General features: G+C 31.7%; 1 protein-coding gene across 5 annotated transcripts in view; it reads left to right on the top strand.

The window, feature by feature from the left end:
* Positions 1 to 16,527, top strand: part of PCLO (piccolo presynaptic cytomatrix protein) — a 538,245-nt gene that overhangs the window by 382,252 nt on the left and 139,466 nt on the right. For all 5 annotated transcript variants that reach the window (XM_052001569.1, XM_052001566.1, XM_052001567.1 and 2 more), the window contains exons 11-12: positions 14,758 to 14,866; positions 15,571 to 15,638. In XM_052001569.1, the coding sequence (XP_051857529.1) occupies positions 14,758 to 14,866; positions 15,571 to 15,638 (177 nt within the window). The remainder of the gene's footprint in view (positions 1 to 14,757; positions 14,867 to 15,570; positions 15,639 to 16,527) is intronic.

Below are 16,527 nucleotides of genomic sequence, written 5' to 3'. Positions count from 1 at the left end.
AGGTTCAAAGTTCTGTTATTTGGGAGGGCATGCATATATCCTTTGGTTTGGGGATGATCATGTTGTAATCTCACTTTTGATTCCTTATGTGGATAAATATTGGACTTTAAATTTGTATGCCTATAATAGTGAAAAGATTCTTGGACTAACTTTCTGTCTTTGTCTCTCTGTCTTTCTTTCTTTGAAATTTTGAAACATGAATTGTAGCAATTAACACTTCATGATTTATTTTTAAATTTTCCAGAATATTTTTATTTCCTTCTGTATAGTATTAAAGCTTTTAATTTATGATTTTCTTGGATTCCTATGTTCACTATAATATTTTTGCACATCCTGCTTTCAAGGTCAGTAATATTAATTTAAAGAGAATTCATGAATTTTTGTCTTAATTAGCTATTCTTCTGCTAAAATTTCTTCCACATGGATATTTCTGAGTTTTAAATCTCTCATTCTCTTTTTTTCAGAGCTAGTACTGCTTTAGAGCTATCTTCCATTTTGTGTTCTAAGTTATCTAGACTGATGTTTGTCTAATCTATTTCTTCTTTAGGAAGTCTATAATTATGAATTCATTTCAAGCCTAATATCTTCATTTAAAATTTGTGTCTCTTTTGAATAATTCTGGCATTTCTTGCTATTGTCTCAAAATTTCTAGGAAGTCTACACAATATATTTTCTTATTTACATCCCTTTAAATCAAAATACCTCTTCATTTTCTTGTGTTCTTTTTGTATGATTGCTCATTTTTTTTCCTCTAAGAATCCTGCTATTGATTTATTAAATAATAATCTAGTCAGGAGAGTAATCGCAATCTTTCTCTCTTGATATTATTGTCTTTTGGCCCGTTTATTTTATTTATTCACTTAATAGTATTTTATTTTTTCCAATTAGATATAAAGATGGTTTTCAACATTCAGTTTTTTAAGACTTTGAGTTCCAATTTTTTTTTCCTTCCTTCCATTCCTCTCCCATTGCCAAGACAACAAGGCACTCTGATATAGGTTATATATGTACAATCATTTTTAATATATTTCCATATTAGTCATGTTGTGAAAAAAATCAAAACAAAGAAGAAAAACTATGAGAAAGAAAAAACAGCTACAAAAAAGTTGAAAATAGTATGCTTTGATCTGCATTCACTCTCCATAGTTCTTTCTCTGCATAAGGTTGGGATTTTCCATCCAAGTCTGTTGGAATTACCTAGGATCATGGTATAGTTGAGTAGAACTAAGTCTATCATAATTGATCATCACATAATCTTGCTGTTACTGTATAAAATGTTCTTTTAGTTCTGCTCACTTCACTCAGCATCAGGTCATGAAATTCTGTAAAGGAATTCCTGAAATCAACCTGATCATTATTTCTTACATAACAATAATATTCCATTATATTCAAAAACCACATCTTATTCATTCATTCCCCAAATGACAGGCATTTATTCAATTTCCAAAAAAAGCTGCTACAAACATTTTTGTAGATCCTTTCCCTTCTTTTATTATCTCTGGGATACAGACCCAGTAGAAGCAGTGCTGGATCAAAAGGTATGTGCAGTTTATAGCCTTTTGGTCTTAGTTCCATTTTTTAAAATCTAGAATGGCTGGATCAGTTCACAACTCCACCAACAATGCATGGATATTCCCAATTTTTCCACATCCCCTTCAATATTTATCATTATCTTTTCCTGTAACCTTAACAGTCTGATAGGTATGAAATTTTCATTTCTCTAATTAATAGTTATTTAGAGTATTTTTATATGATCATAGATTAGCTTTAATTTCTGAAATTTGAGCTCTGAAAATGGCTTGTTTATATCTCTTGACCATTTATCTTTTGAGGAATGGCTTATATTCTTATAAACTTGACTCCGTTCTTTCTATATTTTAGAAATGAGGTTTTTTTTTTATTTTTTATCAGAAACACTGGCTGTAAAAATTTTCCCCTGGCTTTTTGCTTCCATCCTAATCTTGGCTGCATTGGTTTTCTTTGTGCAAAACTTTTAAAATTTAATATAAAAATTATCCATTTTGCATTTTGTAATATTCCTTATTTCTTGTTTAGTCATAAGTTTCTTTTCTTCAAATATTTGACAAGTAAATCCTATCTTTCCTAATTTGCTTATAGTATCACCCTTTATATCTAAATTATGAACCCATTTCAACCTTATCTTGGTATAGGGTTGAAATGTTGAGCCTTTTTATTTTCTTCTAAGTTTGTATTAGGCTTTCACATTTAAAGCCACTTTGTCTGGAATTAGACTGATATACTTTATTGACCTATGCTGTGTTGATTCCACTGAGAGGAGAAAATGCTAGTAGATTTACAGACACTTTTCTATTAATTATGGAAACCCATTCCCCACTTGCCAGATCTGCCTTTGCTTCCTCTCCTTTCATTACCCGTATCTAAATTTTAAACAATCTGTCTTCTTATTCATCATTCAACTGAAACTCCTCTTTGCAAAGTTACTAATGACTTCTTAACTGCAAAATCTAATGTTGAAGTTTTGTTTTTGTTTTTCTCATTCTACATCTTTCTTCACTTCAAGTTTTGATAAAACCTCCTGGATAGTATTAACTTCTTATTTTTTCATGGCAATAATCTCTGTGTTTCTTCTCTTACCATTCTATAAATCTTCATCACCTGACACTTGGACAACTGTGATAGCTCTTAGATTGATTTCTCTTCCTCAAAACCCTCCCATCTCCAATCAATCTTTCATTCTGATCCCTAAATGATTTTCCTGAAACATAGAAATTGTACTGTGTTCCTACTTTTTATAGCTTTATAATACTTATAGGATCAAATATAAAATCCTCTGTTTGGCACTTAAAGTCCTTCACAATCTGGCTCCTTCCTACTTGTCCATTATTTCTGCTTTATTCCCTTCAATGCACTCTATGATCTTTACTGTCTTTTTGCACATAACACTCATCCTTTGTCCCTGACTTTCTATCCCTTGTGCCTAAAATTTTCTCCATCCTCACTTTTACCTTGTCTTCTCTGTCTGCCTTCAAGTAAACCCAGATCCTATCTTTTGTATGAGACTCTCCCAATTACTGCCTTCCCTGAGATTACCTTTATTTACACTGTATATATTTGATAAGCACACAGTTATTGACATGTCATCTCACTATTAGAATTTAAGCTTCATGAGAGCAAGAAATGTGTTTTAAATTTTTTCCTATATCTCTTGCTGGCACATGATAGTGACTGACTGACATATTAATGAATTAGAAAGGAAGAAAAGACTTCAGGTTGGAGATAAAGGCATAACTGAACAGAGATTTTTTAATGATGTAGTCAGATATTCTGAAGTCTCCTCTATTGGGTGAAAATTCTTTTTTTCTAAATTTCTTTCCAAATCCAAAATTCTATTTAGTATTTTAATGTTTCCCTCCCACATCCACCTTTCACTTTCTAACATTTCTTTTTCTCCTACCCTTTATTGCTAAACTTTTAGAGGAAATAGTTTATACCTAAAGTCACTTCCATAAATGTAGAGGGCCACAGTCAATGAAGAAAGTCTGGGTGAGGTGTAAGACCCTTCAGCCCAGAAGGAACCTGCTGACAATATCTGGTTCAGCTCTTTATCTCCCCTAAGGGCTCTCGGCCTTCCTGAGAAGTCAAGGGACGGTGACAACCTGTGTTGAGATTGAAGCAGAGTGATATCAAGTGAAAGAGTGATACCAGGTTGTTGTGATCTAGTTCAGATGGATCTGAATCGGTCCCTGTTCGAGCGTCAAAATGTTGTGAGTTTTTTCTTCTTAAGATGCAGCCAGGTGATAAAAGTTCAGATCTTTTATTATCTCCAATATAGCCTGGTTAGCTTAGAGGTCTATCTCTCTCTGCTTGGTTCCAAGAGCTCTTGCCGCTTTGTCCTTTGCTTCTGCCTCTGCTTTCTTCAGCCTCCAGAGCCAGCACCACTCTTCATGTCATTCCAGTGAAATCTCGACTTGTAGCTTCTTCACTCTGAAGAACTTCCTCGACTGGCCCATTGAAGCTCTATTTATGCTCAAGAGAGGGATTGTGGGTTTTCTCCCATAGTGCTCTCTGGCCCAAAGAGCTTCAAGGGAGGTGTGAACTCATTGAACTCCAATGAGTAAAGGTGTGAACACAAGCCTTGTATTAATTAGTTCTACTTAGTACCTTGTTTCAGGTTCTGCCCAAAACATCTTCTTGTAAGATTAGATCAACTCTAATTAGTTAGCAGTTAGTAAGGATTCCAACACCAGGTGGCAAACTACATACAACAGCAAGTTGTTCATGTGGTCTCATGTGAGCAGTGTTATTTTTGATACATTATATAAAGGGGAAATTCTTTGAAATAAATGGACTCCATTTTTCTACCATCCTCAGGAGTCCCACCTCATCACTTCTCCACTAAGAAGGTATATTTTAATCACCCCCACATGGGGGCTCTCAAAAGCAACGGTACATTTTGTCACCCCCAACTTGGGGCCACTAGAAAGCAAGACACAACACATAAACCCCTTATAATCTGGCTTCTATCCCCAATAGCTTTTTTCAGATAAATCCTTCCAAGTTAATTTAATATTTTGTTTTCCCCAGTTACATGTAAAAACAATTTTTAACATTCATTTGTAAAACTTTTACTTAACTTTGCTTAACTTTAAAACTTAAACTTAAAAACTTAAAAAAAACCTTAAACTTAAAAATTTTGAACTTAAAAAAATTAAAAAAAAAAGATTTGAGTTCCAGATTCTTTCCTTTCCTCCCTCCCCAGCCCAGCTCCCATTGAGAATGCAAACAATTCAATATAGCTTATACATGTGTACTTATGCAAAACATTTCCTTAATCATCATGTTATACAAGAAAATATAGATTAAAAATCCTCAAGAAGAATAAAGTAAAAAAAAAAAGTATGCTTTAATCTACATTTAGACACCATTAATTCCTTCTATGGGTATGGATAGCATTTTTTATCACAAACCCTTCAGAATTGTCTTGGATCATTGTATTGATGAGAACAGTCATATCACTCACATTTGATCATCTTATATTGCTATAACTTTGTACACATCACATTTCTCTTTGTATCAGTTCATGGTTGTGTGGAAAGCATCCTGCTCATAATTTTTTACAGCACATAGTATTACATCACAATTAAGTAATGCAATTTATTTAGTCAATCGATAGACATTCCACCAACTTCCAATTATTTGTACCCAGAAAATAGCAATTGTAAATATTTTTTACGTATGGGTCCTTTTCCCTTGTTTTAATGTCTTTTGGTATATGGACCTAATATTGGTATTATGGGTTAAAAGGTTTAATGGTTTAATAGCTCTTTTGCAATAGTTCCACATTGCTCTACAAAAGGATTGAATCAGTTTACAACTCCATCAATAGTATATTAAAGTTCCTTTTTTTTCACATCTCCTCCAACATTTGTCATTCACCTTTTCCTGTCTCATTAGCCAATCTAATAGGTTTGTGTTAATACTTCAGAATTGTTTTAGTTTACATTTCTCCAGTCAATAATGCAAGCGTTTTTATATGGCTATAGATAGCTACAATTACTTCATGTGAAAACTGTTTTTATCTTTTGATCATTTGTCAATTGTAGAGTGGTTCTTAATTTTATAAATTTGACTGAGTTCTCTATATGTTTAAGAAATAAAGCCTTTATCAGAGAAACTTGTTTTAAATTTTTCCACATTTACTTTTGCTAATTGTATTCCTCCCGTTTATTCTATTCTTTTTCCTTTCATCCTGTCCCTCTGCAAAAGTGTTTTGCACTTTTCTTAATACCCTCTCTGACAATCTTCCCTATCTTCTATCACCCCTACCCCATCCTCTTATCCCCTTCCTCTCTTACTTTCCTGTATTGTAAGATAGATTTCTATTTCTCATTGAGTGTTATTCCATTTTTGAGCCAAATCTGATGAGAATAAAATTCATTCACTCCCATTTACTTCCTCTTTCTTTCCCTCTACTATAAAAGATTTTCTTGCTCTTTTATATGTGATAATTTACCCCATTATACCTCTCCCTTTCCCTTTCTTCTGATACTTTCCACTCTTACCCCTTAATTTTATTTATTAGATATAATCCCTTCACATTCAACTAACACATGCTCTTTGTCTATACATACTTCTAACTAAACTAATGAAAAAGTTTTGATTGATGGTAAGTATTATCTTCCCATGTAGGAATGTTATACAGTTTAAACTTACTAAGTTAATAATTTCCCTTTTCTATTTACTTTTTCATGCTTTTCTAGAGTCTTGTATTTGAAAGTCAAATTTTCTATTCAACTTTGGTCTTTTCAAGAATGTTTTAAAATACTTTATTTCATTCAATATCTATTTTCCCCTTGAAGAATTATACTTAGATTTTCTGGGTAGATGATTCTTGGTTGTAACCCTTGCTTCTTTGCCCTCTGAAATTTTATATTCCAAGCTCCCTCAATCCTTTAATGTAGAAGCTGCTAAATCTTGTATTATCTTGAGTGGCTCTAAGGTACTTGAATTGTGGTTTTTTTTTTTGTTTGTTTTGTTTTGTTTTGTTTTGTTTTGTTTTTTTCCGATTGCTGCAGAGCTGGGAGCTCTGGAATTTGACTATACTATTCCTGGGAGTTTTCATTTTGGGATCTCTTTCAGGAAGTGATTGCTGCATTCTTCTAGTTTTTATTTTACTTTCTGGTCTTAGAATATCAGGGCAGTTTTCCTTGATAATTTGTTGAATTGGTCGTGGCTTTCAGGTAAGCCAATAAGTTTCAAATTCTCTCTCCTGGATCTATTTTTCAGGTCAGTTGTTTTTCCAATGAGATATTTCACATTGTCTTCTATTTTTCTTCATTTTTTTTGCTTTCATTTTATTATTTCTTAATTTCTCATAAAGTCATTGTAGAGAGCCACAGACAATGGGGGAACTTTCAGTATAAGACCCTTCAGCCCAGAGGGAACCTGCTTACATCTGGTTCAGGTCTCATCTCCCTTTATTGCTTCTCAACCTTCCTGAGAAGTCAGGGGGAGGGCATGACAACCTGTGTTCTACCTGAAGCAGAGATACTTGCTGTAAAAGATGCATTTACATAGTAATAGCAGGGTGTTTCGTTAGCACATGTCCAATGGGCTGTGGTGATATAATTTTACTTAAGTATGTAGGGCTGAGAGAACTTGAAATAAAGGGGCTGGTCTCAAGAGCCTTCAGAGAGCCTAGTCAGAGGGTATATTTTGGCATCCCAGCATGGACACTCAAGAAAGCACAGTACATTTTGGCACCTCAAATTGAGGCATCTAGAAAGCACACTACAAGTTATCATTTGCTCAATCCTAATTTTTAAGGAATTATTTTCTTTAGTGAGATTTTGTACCTTCTTTTCCATTTGGTCAATTCTATTTTTAAAGGAGTTGTTTCCTTCAATGATTCCCCTCCCTTCCACCCCCCCACCCCCGCTCCAGTTTGATTAATTCCGCTTTTTAAACCATTCATCTTCTCAATGATTTTTTGTACTGCTTTTACCTTTTGCCCTAGTCTGGTTTTTAAGGTGTTATTTTCTTCAGTATTATTTTTGTATATTTTGTATGTGCCAAACTATTGTTTTGCTTTTCATAATTTTCTTGCATCACTCTCATTTCTCTTCTCAATTTTTTCCTACCTTTCTTACTTGATTTTCAAAATCCTTTTTGGGCTCTTCAATGGTCTCAGACTACTTTATATTTTTGTTGAATGCTTTGTATAGAGGTGCTTTGGTTTTGTTGTAAAATGGGAATAAAATATTCTAAGCTCTATGTAATATAGAAAGACCTTTATATAATTCTGTTTCATATTTTTAGAATGATACTGCTTTTCCCATTTCTTGCTAAAATCGTTTTTCTTATTTTAAAAAAGCTACATGAAAGTATTAAAAGTATAATTGAGTACTACAGCTTATTTGACTTGGGTCTTGTGTAATTTTTGTCATATACATATCTAAAAACATTCTTTTATAAATTGTTTTTAGTACAAAAAAGACAGACTTTGGAGATGTCATTAATATAAAGTGTGGGGGTAATCAACTTGATTATATATCATTATTCATATATAGTTCAATGATTGATTCTTTTGTAATCTTTTTCTGAAAATGATTTATTGGTTTTTACCCTTTTAAAAAGAGACTAAAAATGGCAGGATCTTAAAGATATTTTAGAGAGAAAATGTGACTAAAAGTGATTTGTGGTTTTTCAAAATGAAATCATTTACAAGACAATATAGTTTCCTTTCAGTCTCTAGCAGTCTCTCTTCCTCCCTCCCCCATGTTTCCTCTATTTTTTTCCTAATTTGCCCTTCCATTCTTTTCTCCCTTTCTCCTTCTTTTCAAAAGGAAGAAAAGATAAAAAGAGATTTATATTTACATATGTAATTCATTTGTCATTTCCACATTTTAAAAAATCACACAATTCAGAATTTTTATGATGAAAAATGTCACAATTTGTTATAAAGATATACAGACTCATACATAAATTAACAATCACAATCACAATTATTTGACATCATCAAGTCACAGAATTACTGTTAAAAGCAATCTCAGAGGCCATTTAGATTAATTCTTGTACATTGACCTTATAAAATATTGTTGTTAAATCCTTTTAAACCATTGCTATTTTGTAGTATGACTATGTAAGGTATGAAAAAAAGATGTTGAGATATACATAGTTCATAACCACAGACATTTATGGGATTAGATCTTGGTAGATGCTAGGCTGAGCTGATGAAATTAAGTGACAAGCCCTTTCAGCACTGAAGATTCCCACCCAGAAACTTTAGCCAATTAAAGTATTATATATCTATATATATATATATATATATATATTTTTTTTTTTAGCAGGACAGGTTTTGGGAATAGAACATAGGGTAAATTTATTTGGATGAGAATAGACAGAACCATAATATACTGAGAAAATAATCTTGGTAAATTATGGTAAATTATTTTATTAATCTTAAGTTTTAAGTGAAAATTCAGAATTCATTTAAAGCTACCCTTCAAAGGATGATGATATCTGGAAATCAGAATATGTGCTATTGATACTTAGTAATAAAAAAGACAAAACACTAACTAAGAGAAGAAGAAATCATGTAAAAAGTAATATTGGAGTAACATGGGTGACTAATTTTGGCCAATTCATTTTTTTCTATCACTTGTAGGAGACATCTTGTTGATTGCCAGTAAATCATGGGCTTTCTAGGAAATTCAGGGTAGATGGTAAATCAACAATGTAAATTCAATCTCATTCAACTCAGCTATGTTGATGTAATTGTTGCTAATTTTTCATGTTCTGAAAAAAAATTTTATTGATGTTTTAAGAAAAATAAACCAAATATAACCAAAGTAACTTGCAAGTGATTTCATATCACAGAAAAAAAATAACAGCCCACCAATGTAGTAGCTATATCTGACAGTATTTTTGATATTCTGCACCCCTAATTGTCCACCTATTTAACCAAAATGTACAGAATTGTGTTTGATTATGTATCTCTTGAAAATTAGTGATCATCACATTTAGAAGTCCTTAAACATTGTCATTGTTTTTCCTGGCTTTAGTCTGTATCAGTCTTTGAAAGTTTTTCTTCTCAGATCTATGTGAGTTACTCATATTTGCCATTTTTTATAGTGCAATAATGATCCATTAAATTGATACAGCAAAATTTGTTCATATAGTCTTCCGTACTAAAGTACTTGCTTGTTTTCTTGTTGTTTTTTCCTATGACAAAAAAATGCTACAAGGAATATTTTAGTTTTTCTTTTCTATCTGTGATTTATCTGGAATATATTTGCAGTAATGTGTTGCTGAGTAAAAAGGTATAAAGTGTATTGACTTTCCTTGTATGATTCCAACTTATTTTCCAGAATGATTGGACTAGTTCACATTTCTACCAACAATGTATTAATGTTAATTAATCGTGATGCTTTTTACCACTGATAATGTCTTCCCGTTGATGTCTTTGCTCAATTTGATAAATATGAGTTAAAACCTTGCAATTATTTTAATTTTAATTTTTCTTATTCTTAGTGAAGAAACATTTCTATGATCAGTGACATTCTGAGTTTTCTTCTGAAGATCTTTTATATAACGACTATCTACTAAAGAATAAATAACTGTCATATCAATTCCTTAAATAACTAAGATATCACAAAAATTTTATGACGTTTGTTCCATATCTAATTCTCTTTTATGATATGTGGAAATTGAGAAGATACAAGTTTCTGCTTTTGACAAAGTTATAATCTAATCCTTTAGAATGAAAAAATATATACATATATGAAATGACTAGAAAAACAATGGAACTTGTGTGATGAACATTATGAGTTAACATTGTAACTGAAGAAACTGTCTTCTGCTCATTATTTTAAGTAATCTTAATGAAGATTCTAATTCATTCTGATATTAGTAGAGATCTTATGTTCCATTCAAGTTTGTAATAGTTTATTTATAAATTATTTATTTATTCATTTATTAAAATTATTTATTCTTACATTACATCCAAGTTAGCAATAATTTATTAAGTATTTATGTATTCATTTATTAAAATTGTTTCACATGATTATTTTATGTCTTTTTATTAATTATCATAGGCATAAAATATACAAGTATGCTTGATTCTTATATTCTTTGTCTTTTGTAGGTTTAAAAAGATATTTTAGGTAACAATTTAATTTTAATATGTATTGAATAGGAAAATATTGATATAAATCCTTTTAAAAGACCTTTTATTGTTTTATTTTGTCTTTTTTAATTTTAGATTCAGTATTCTGTAATAGGAAAGCTTATTTATAGTCCTGTTGTGCCATTGTATCATTAGAGCCTCCTTATTCTACAAAGATAATATTTATATATTATATCAAGGTATGAAGTTTTGTTTTGTTTTGTTTATGATCATGAAGCATCCTTTGTACTGATTTCCAGTGAAGATTTTTCAATGAATATATCTTAATCCTATGATGTTCAAAATTTCAGTTAAATTAGAACACTTAGTGGAATATATAGTCCCTGTAGATTTGTAAAATTTATTCCTATTATCAAATGCTGTTTCCAAGATCTAGTTAGCCATTCTGTTCAGGTTCATTTTTAACATATTAAACTAAGGGTACAAATGATCTACAGCATATGACTGATGATGAATCACACCCATTTAGTTTATATAGCTTTTCTGCTCAGTATATTTCTTTTAAGGATATATGGTTACATGAATAAAACATATCAAGTGTCCCTAGGTGATTTTTTTCAACTCCTCTGTAGACTTTGTGTAACATTGGATGACTCAAGACAAAATCATCTGCCACCCCCTTTTCCTTCAGCAAAGAATTTTGTCTTCCAGATTACTAAGAAAATGAAGCTATCAGTTGGGAATTCATTTATATAAAATATTATTTAATTATTACAATAGTAGAAGAGCTTAGTTAGGCATAATGGCCATTTTATAGATGAGAAAAATCAAAATCAGGTAGCTAATTAGTGACAAGGCCTTAACATGACTTCTTGCTAATTTTCTCCCCAAACTGATGACAATTCCACTACTAGGTAGAATTTTACAAAATATGGCACATAGTTATATATCCTATCCTTCATTAGAATGAAAGCTTATTGAGGGTTTTTGTTGTTCAGTTGTTTTTCATTCACATCTGATTCTTTGTTACCCCATTTGGGGTTTTCTTGGCAAAGAAATTGAAATGTTTGTCATTTTCTTCTCTGCCTCATTTTATAGATGAATTAATTGAGGCAAAGAGGGTGATGACTATCACACACTTAGTAAGTATCTGAGGCCAAATTTGAACTCAAAAAGTTTCTGATTCCAGGCCCTTATTCTGTGTACTATGGTGACATCTAGCTGCCCTTCTTGAGCTTAACGGATGATGTTTTGGACTTTTAAAAAAATATTCCTACTCTATATCCCTAGCACATAGTATTTAATAATGTTTGTTAAATGACAGACTGACTAATGTAATTTCCATTGATTAAATGTGATAAGATATGATTTGGAAAATAAAATGGCTGCCAAGGTTTTTGTTGGTTTTGTTGTTCTATAGTATGCTTAAAGCAGTAGAACTAACAATTTGGTGAAATCTGTTGACATATCTGAATGTTTTTAAATGTATAACATAAAATGTATAGGATTATATGAGGAGAGAGAGAAAAGAGTTTGGGAGGTATCACATAAGTCACATAAAATAGTAGCCTTTTCAAATAGTTGGGACAATATTGAATCATTATCCAAGTTTTCCTTATCATTCCTCTTATGATTTAACTAATAATACTGAATAATATGCTTTCATTTTGACCAAAAGATGATTGTGTATTTTGCATTATGTTAGATAAGAGGTTTTAGAAAATTAGTTACTTTCATATTTGGGAAGACATTTTTGCTAAGAAAAAAATAAGGAGAAAGTTGTTTTGAGTCAAATCTCTATGAATATCAATCTGTTCCTAGATAAATATGATAATATGGTTTCCAGATTATAATAGCATAAATAATAAATATGACATAAATAAAATCATACATTCATGAATTATACTTTCTTTTGTTGATCAAAAACATGTGTTGAAATTGTCATTTTATATGTACAACAGCTTGGGACTACTGAAACAAATATAAACTATTTGAGGATAAAATTTCCTTGGTGTAAGTTTAGTAAAATAATAAGTTTTACTGTGAACAGTTTGTTTTGATGGTGATGATTGTGTGAGCTTTTCTCTCCAATTTATTTTTGTGAGAAAATAATAGTAATTTGTAATGAATAATATGCTTTCCAACACATTGCTGGCTGTTACCCATACCAGAATTCTCTCTTCTTATCTCTTCCTGCTCACTTTACTGGCTTATTTTAAGTTGTAGCTAATATTTCATCTTCTGCAAGAATCCATTCTTAGTCCTCCTGAAAGTTAATAGTGTCCCTCTGAGATTGACAATTTATAAAATAAAGAGATAGATAGAACATAATTGTGTGTGTTATCTTTCTCCATAAGATTTTAAGTTCTTTGATGTCAAAGACTGCTTTTCCCTTTCTTGTTTCAGGACTCAGCCAAGTGTTGCCACATAATAGTCACTTAATCAGTATTTGTTGACTAGTTGATTAAACCCTAACATTTAAGGATCTGATTTCTTAGTCAATGGGAGGACTGAATGAGTAGAAGAAATGATAGGGGATTTCACACGTGATTTTCTGCAGTTTAGCCAAATCAGATAATATAACAACACATTTTCATTCTTTAGAATCCCTTGGAAAGAATTATGACAATTCTAAAACATATTGACTTTGTTAACAGTTTAATCTGGGATTATAAATAAGCATATGAGTGTCTCTAAAGCAGACAGTATGGAATTATTAGCAGTGACACTTAGTTTCAACACAGAAATAATTCAGTAGGTAGAGCATTGGACCTGAAGTCAGGAGGACCAAAGTCAGAAAGACCAAAGTTCAAATCCTTCCTCATACTCTTACTAACTATGTAGTCCTGGGCAAATTACTTAACCTATCTGTGACTCGGTTTCTTTATCTGTAAAGTAAATATAATAATAATACTACCTACCTCACAGGGTTGTTTTTACAGTCAAATTAAATAACCTTTATAAACCATTTTGCAAACTCTAAGAAGATACTTAAATGATGGCTATTTTATACACACACACACACACACACACACACACACACACACACATATATATGTTGAGCTGGCTTAATGTATAAGTCTTAATCTGTCAAGAAAACCCCTAATGGGGTCATAAGTCAAATATAATTGGGAAAAATGACTGAAAAAATTTTATGACCCATTAAATCTTTTGTGTATTTTAGACATAAAAATTATTGAGCTTTATTTGAGTTTTTGTTTGTTCAGTTTCAGTTTGTTTCAGTTTGTTTGTGGAGAGAGGAGAAAAAGAATACCTTTTTACCATTCCTAGGAAATCTCATTTTAAGAATATACCAAAGGGAGAGAGGTCAGGAGGGATATGGTCAGGAAATAGTGAATTCTTATATAGAAAGGGAGCTGCTGTTACCACACTCTTTGAAGGATCATTTGTCAAAGTATGAGACATTGATTAATGTCTTTGATTTGAATTTAGGAAAAACTGGGTTCAAATCCTGCCTCAGAAACATATCAGCTATGCCATCCTAGGCAAGGTATTTACTTCCAAAACTAGGTTCTTTCTTATGTAAAATGAGAAAGTTGGATTTAATGACTTCCAACATTCCTTCCAGCACTATATCTATGCTCCTTTCATGAGAAGATCATGAGAAGATCTATTCATGACTAGGCATAACTATACTACAGATGATTTCCAGTCACCATTCACATACACACTTATACTTGCATATACATATATATATGTGTGTATGTGTGTGTGTGTGTATATATGTGTGTGTATATATATGTGTATATATATGGTAGGTTATACCTTCTTGTCCCAGAAGAGACAAAATATGCTAATAGGTATTTCTATAGTGTTTTCTTCACATCTGCTTGAATACAATGCATATTTGTTGCTATCTGACAGACTTGGGCCTCCACAAGAAAGGACAAAAGTTTGTATGTCCAGCCAGATATCCTTATGTGATCAGGTAAGTTGATGAGAACAAATAAAATGGTTTTCTCGTGCTGTGAGATGGTTTTGTTAAACATTCCAGAAGCCATTTAGTTGAGGTTTTCTGGAAGCGTGTGCTGAATTGCTTACATTTAAGAAAAAAAAATTCCTTAAGGAATACAACATGCTAGAAGTATGGAATTTATCTAAACTTATTCCCTTACTTGTTTTCCTAGGAATGCAAGTTTTAGAATGGAATGGAATCCCCCTGACTTCTAAAACCTATGAAGAAGTCCAGAGTATCATTAATCAACAAAGTGGGGAAGCAGAAATATGTGTAAGACTGTGAGTTTTTCCCCATCTTTTTGTTTCCATTTTTTTGGCTTTTCACGTCTTATTTTTCTTTAAAGTTATTAAGGTGGAACCTTTTGCCAGTTTGTATGACTTATCTGTATTTAAATGTAATTTTAAAATAAAGCTTTAGTGGTTTCTTGTGTCTGTTATAAAACAAAAGCTCTTTAGCATAGAGAGAATGCATTCAATTCATTTTCAAAAAAATGTCAACAGTTCTTCCCTTACATGTCTTTTATTAAACATGCTTCATTTAGATGAAGGCTATAACTTATTTATAATCCATGAGAAATGTACACCTAGGTTCCAGTTAGTGCAAATATATAATCTTATTTAATTATCAAATATTCAAATCCACACTGCACATTTCTATTTGGGAGAGAACAAGTGACCACATTTTTCATATGGAATCTCTGTAGGGGATTCATTATTCACACTAATTCTGACCTAGCAGAATTTGTAACATTTCAATATGAATTTACATTTGCTCCATCAAAGATTTCACCTTAAAGAATCATTTTTACAGCTACTTGACTTTTTTAACAGCACTGCAAATATGTATCAATTACAGAAGGGGGTTATGCTGGGGAATTGCTTTATATATCATTGATCACTTTTCATTTATCTAACTAAATAAAAGACTGTTCTTAGAAGGAAGAAGAACCTTTTATCTCAGGCTTTTTTTTTGCTTTCTTTAGGGATATCAACATGCTCTCAGATTCGGAGAATCCCCAACACTTGGAACTACATGAACCACCAAAGGCTGGTAGGTGAAAGTAATATATTTCCAACTGCCTGAAATCAAATCCCTTAAAAAGATTTAGTCATAGAGTTAGAGACCAGACCTGATTTCATAGAGAGAGTTCTTAAATGAGAACACTCATTCTACTAATGCAAGTGAGCATCTTTTCAGAAATTTATAATCTTAAGGAGTTATCTGCAGAACTGAGAGGTCACACAATTTGTAGGTGTGTCAGAGGTAAGTCTTGAACCTTTGTTTTTGAAACTCCAAGGCCTTCTTTCTCTGTTGTACCATTCAACCTCTTTTTAGGTTCATAATAAAACAAATATTTTTACTTAATGTAAGAAATTATGAGAACCAATTATATCCATGTAGCTCCTTGACACTTAGCAGAGTGCTTACATCTCAGTTTTATCATTTTTCTTATCAACAACTCTATAAGACTTATTTGCGTTTAGTATTGTACCTGGCACAATGTAGATGCTTAAGAAGTTCCAATTGAATGACACAGTGAATAATGAAAAAACTTAGATCTCATGAGATTCCTGATTGGTCCAAGTTTGCCTAATTAATAAGTGAAAGAGCTCAAGCCCAAGTGTTCATGATGCTAAGTAAGACACTTTCTCTATTCTATTCAGTTGCTAGGTTAATACTATTCCCTATTTATGTAAAAGTGATATTTTCTTTAGATATCAAAGAAATCTCTCTTTTAATAAATGAAGACTTTCTGTTAATGTTTGCTCTGAGATTAAAAAGAATGCTTAAATATGAGAAAAAAGACAAAAACAAAAACAACTCAAGTCACATAAAACATGTTTCCAAGGAGCAAGAACGAACTACCCACTGATTTCACACAGTATATTTTACTTATTTCTCAAAATGAAGTAATTTATGTCCATTCTAGAAATGTAAG

Source organism: Antechinus flavipes, chromosome 5, assembly GCF_016432865.1.
Source record: "Antechinus flavipes isolate AdamAnt ecotype Samford, QLD, Australia chromosome 5, AdamAnt_v2, whole genome shotgun sequence".
NCBI lineage: Eukaryota > Metazoa > Chordata > Mammalia > Dasyuromorphia > Dasyuridae > Antechinus > Antechinus flavipes.
The sequence above is the reverse complement of the archived record's forward strand: the minus strand, read 5'-3'. Positions and strand labels throughout refer to the sequence as shown.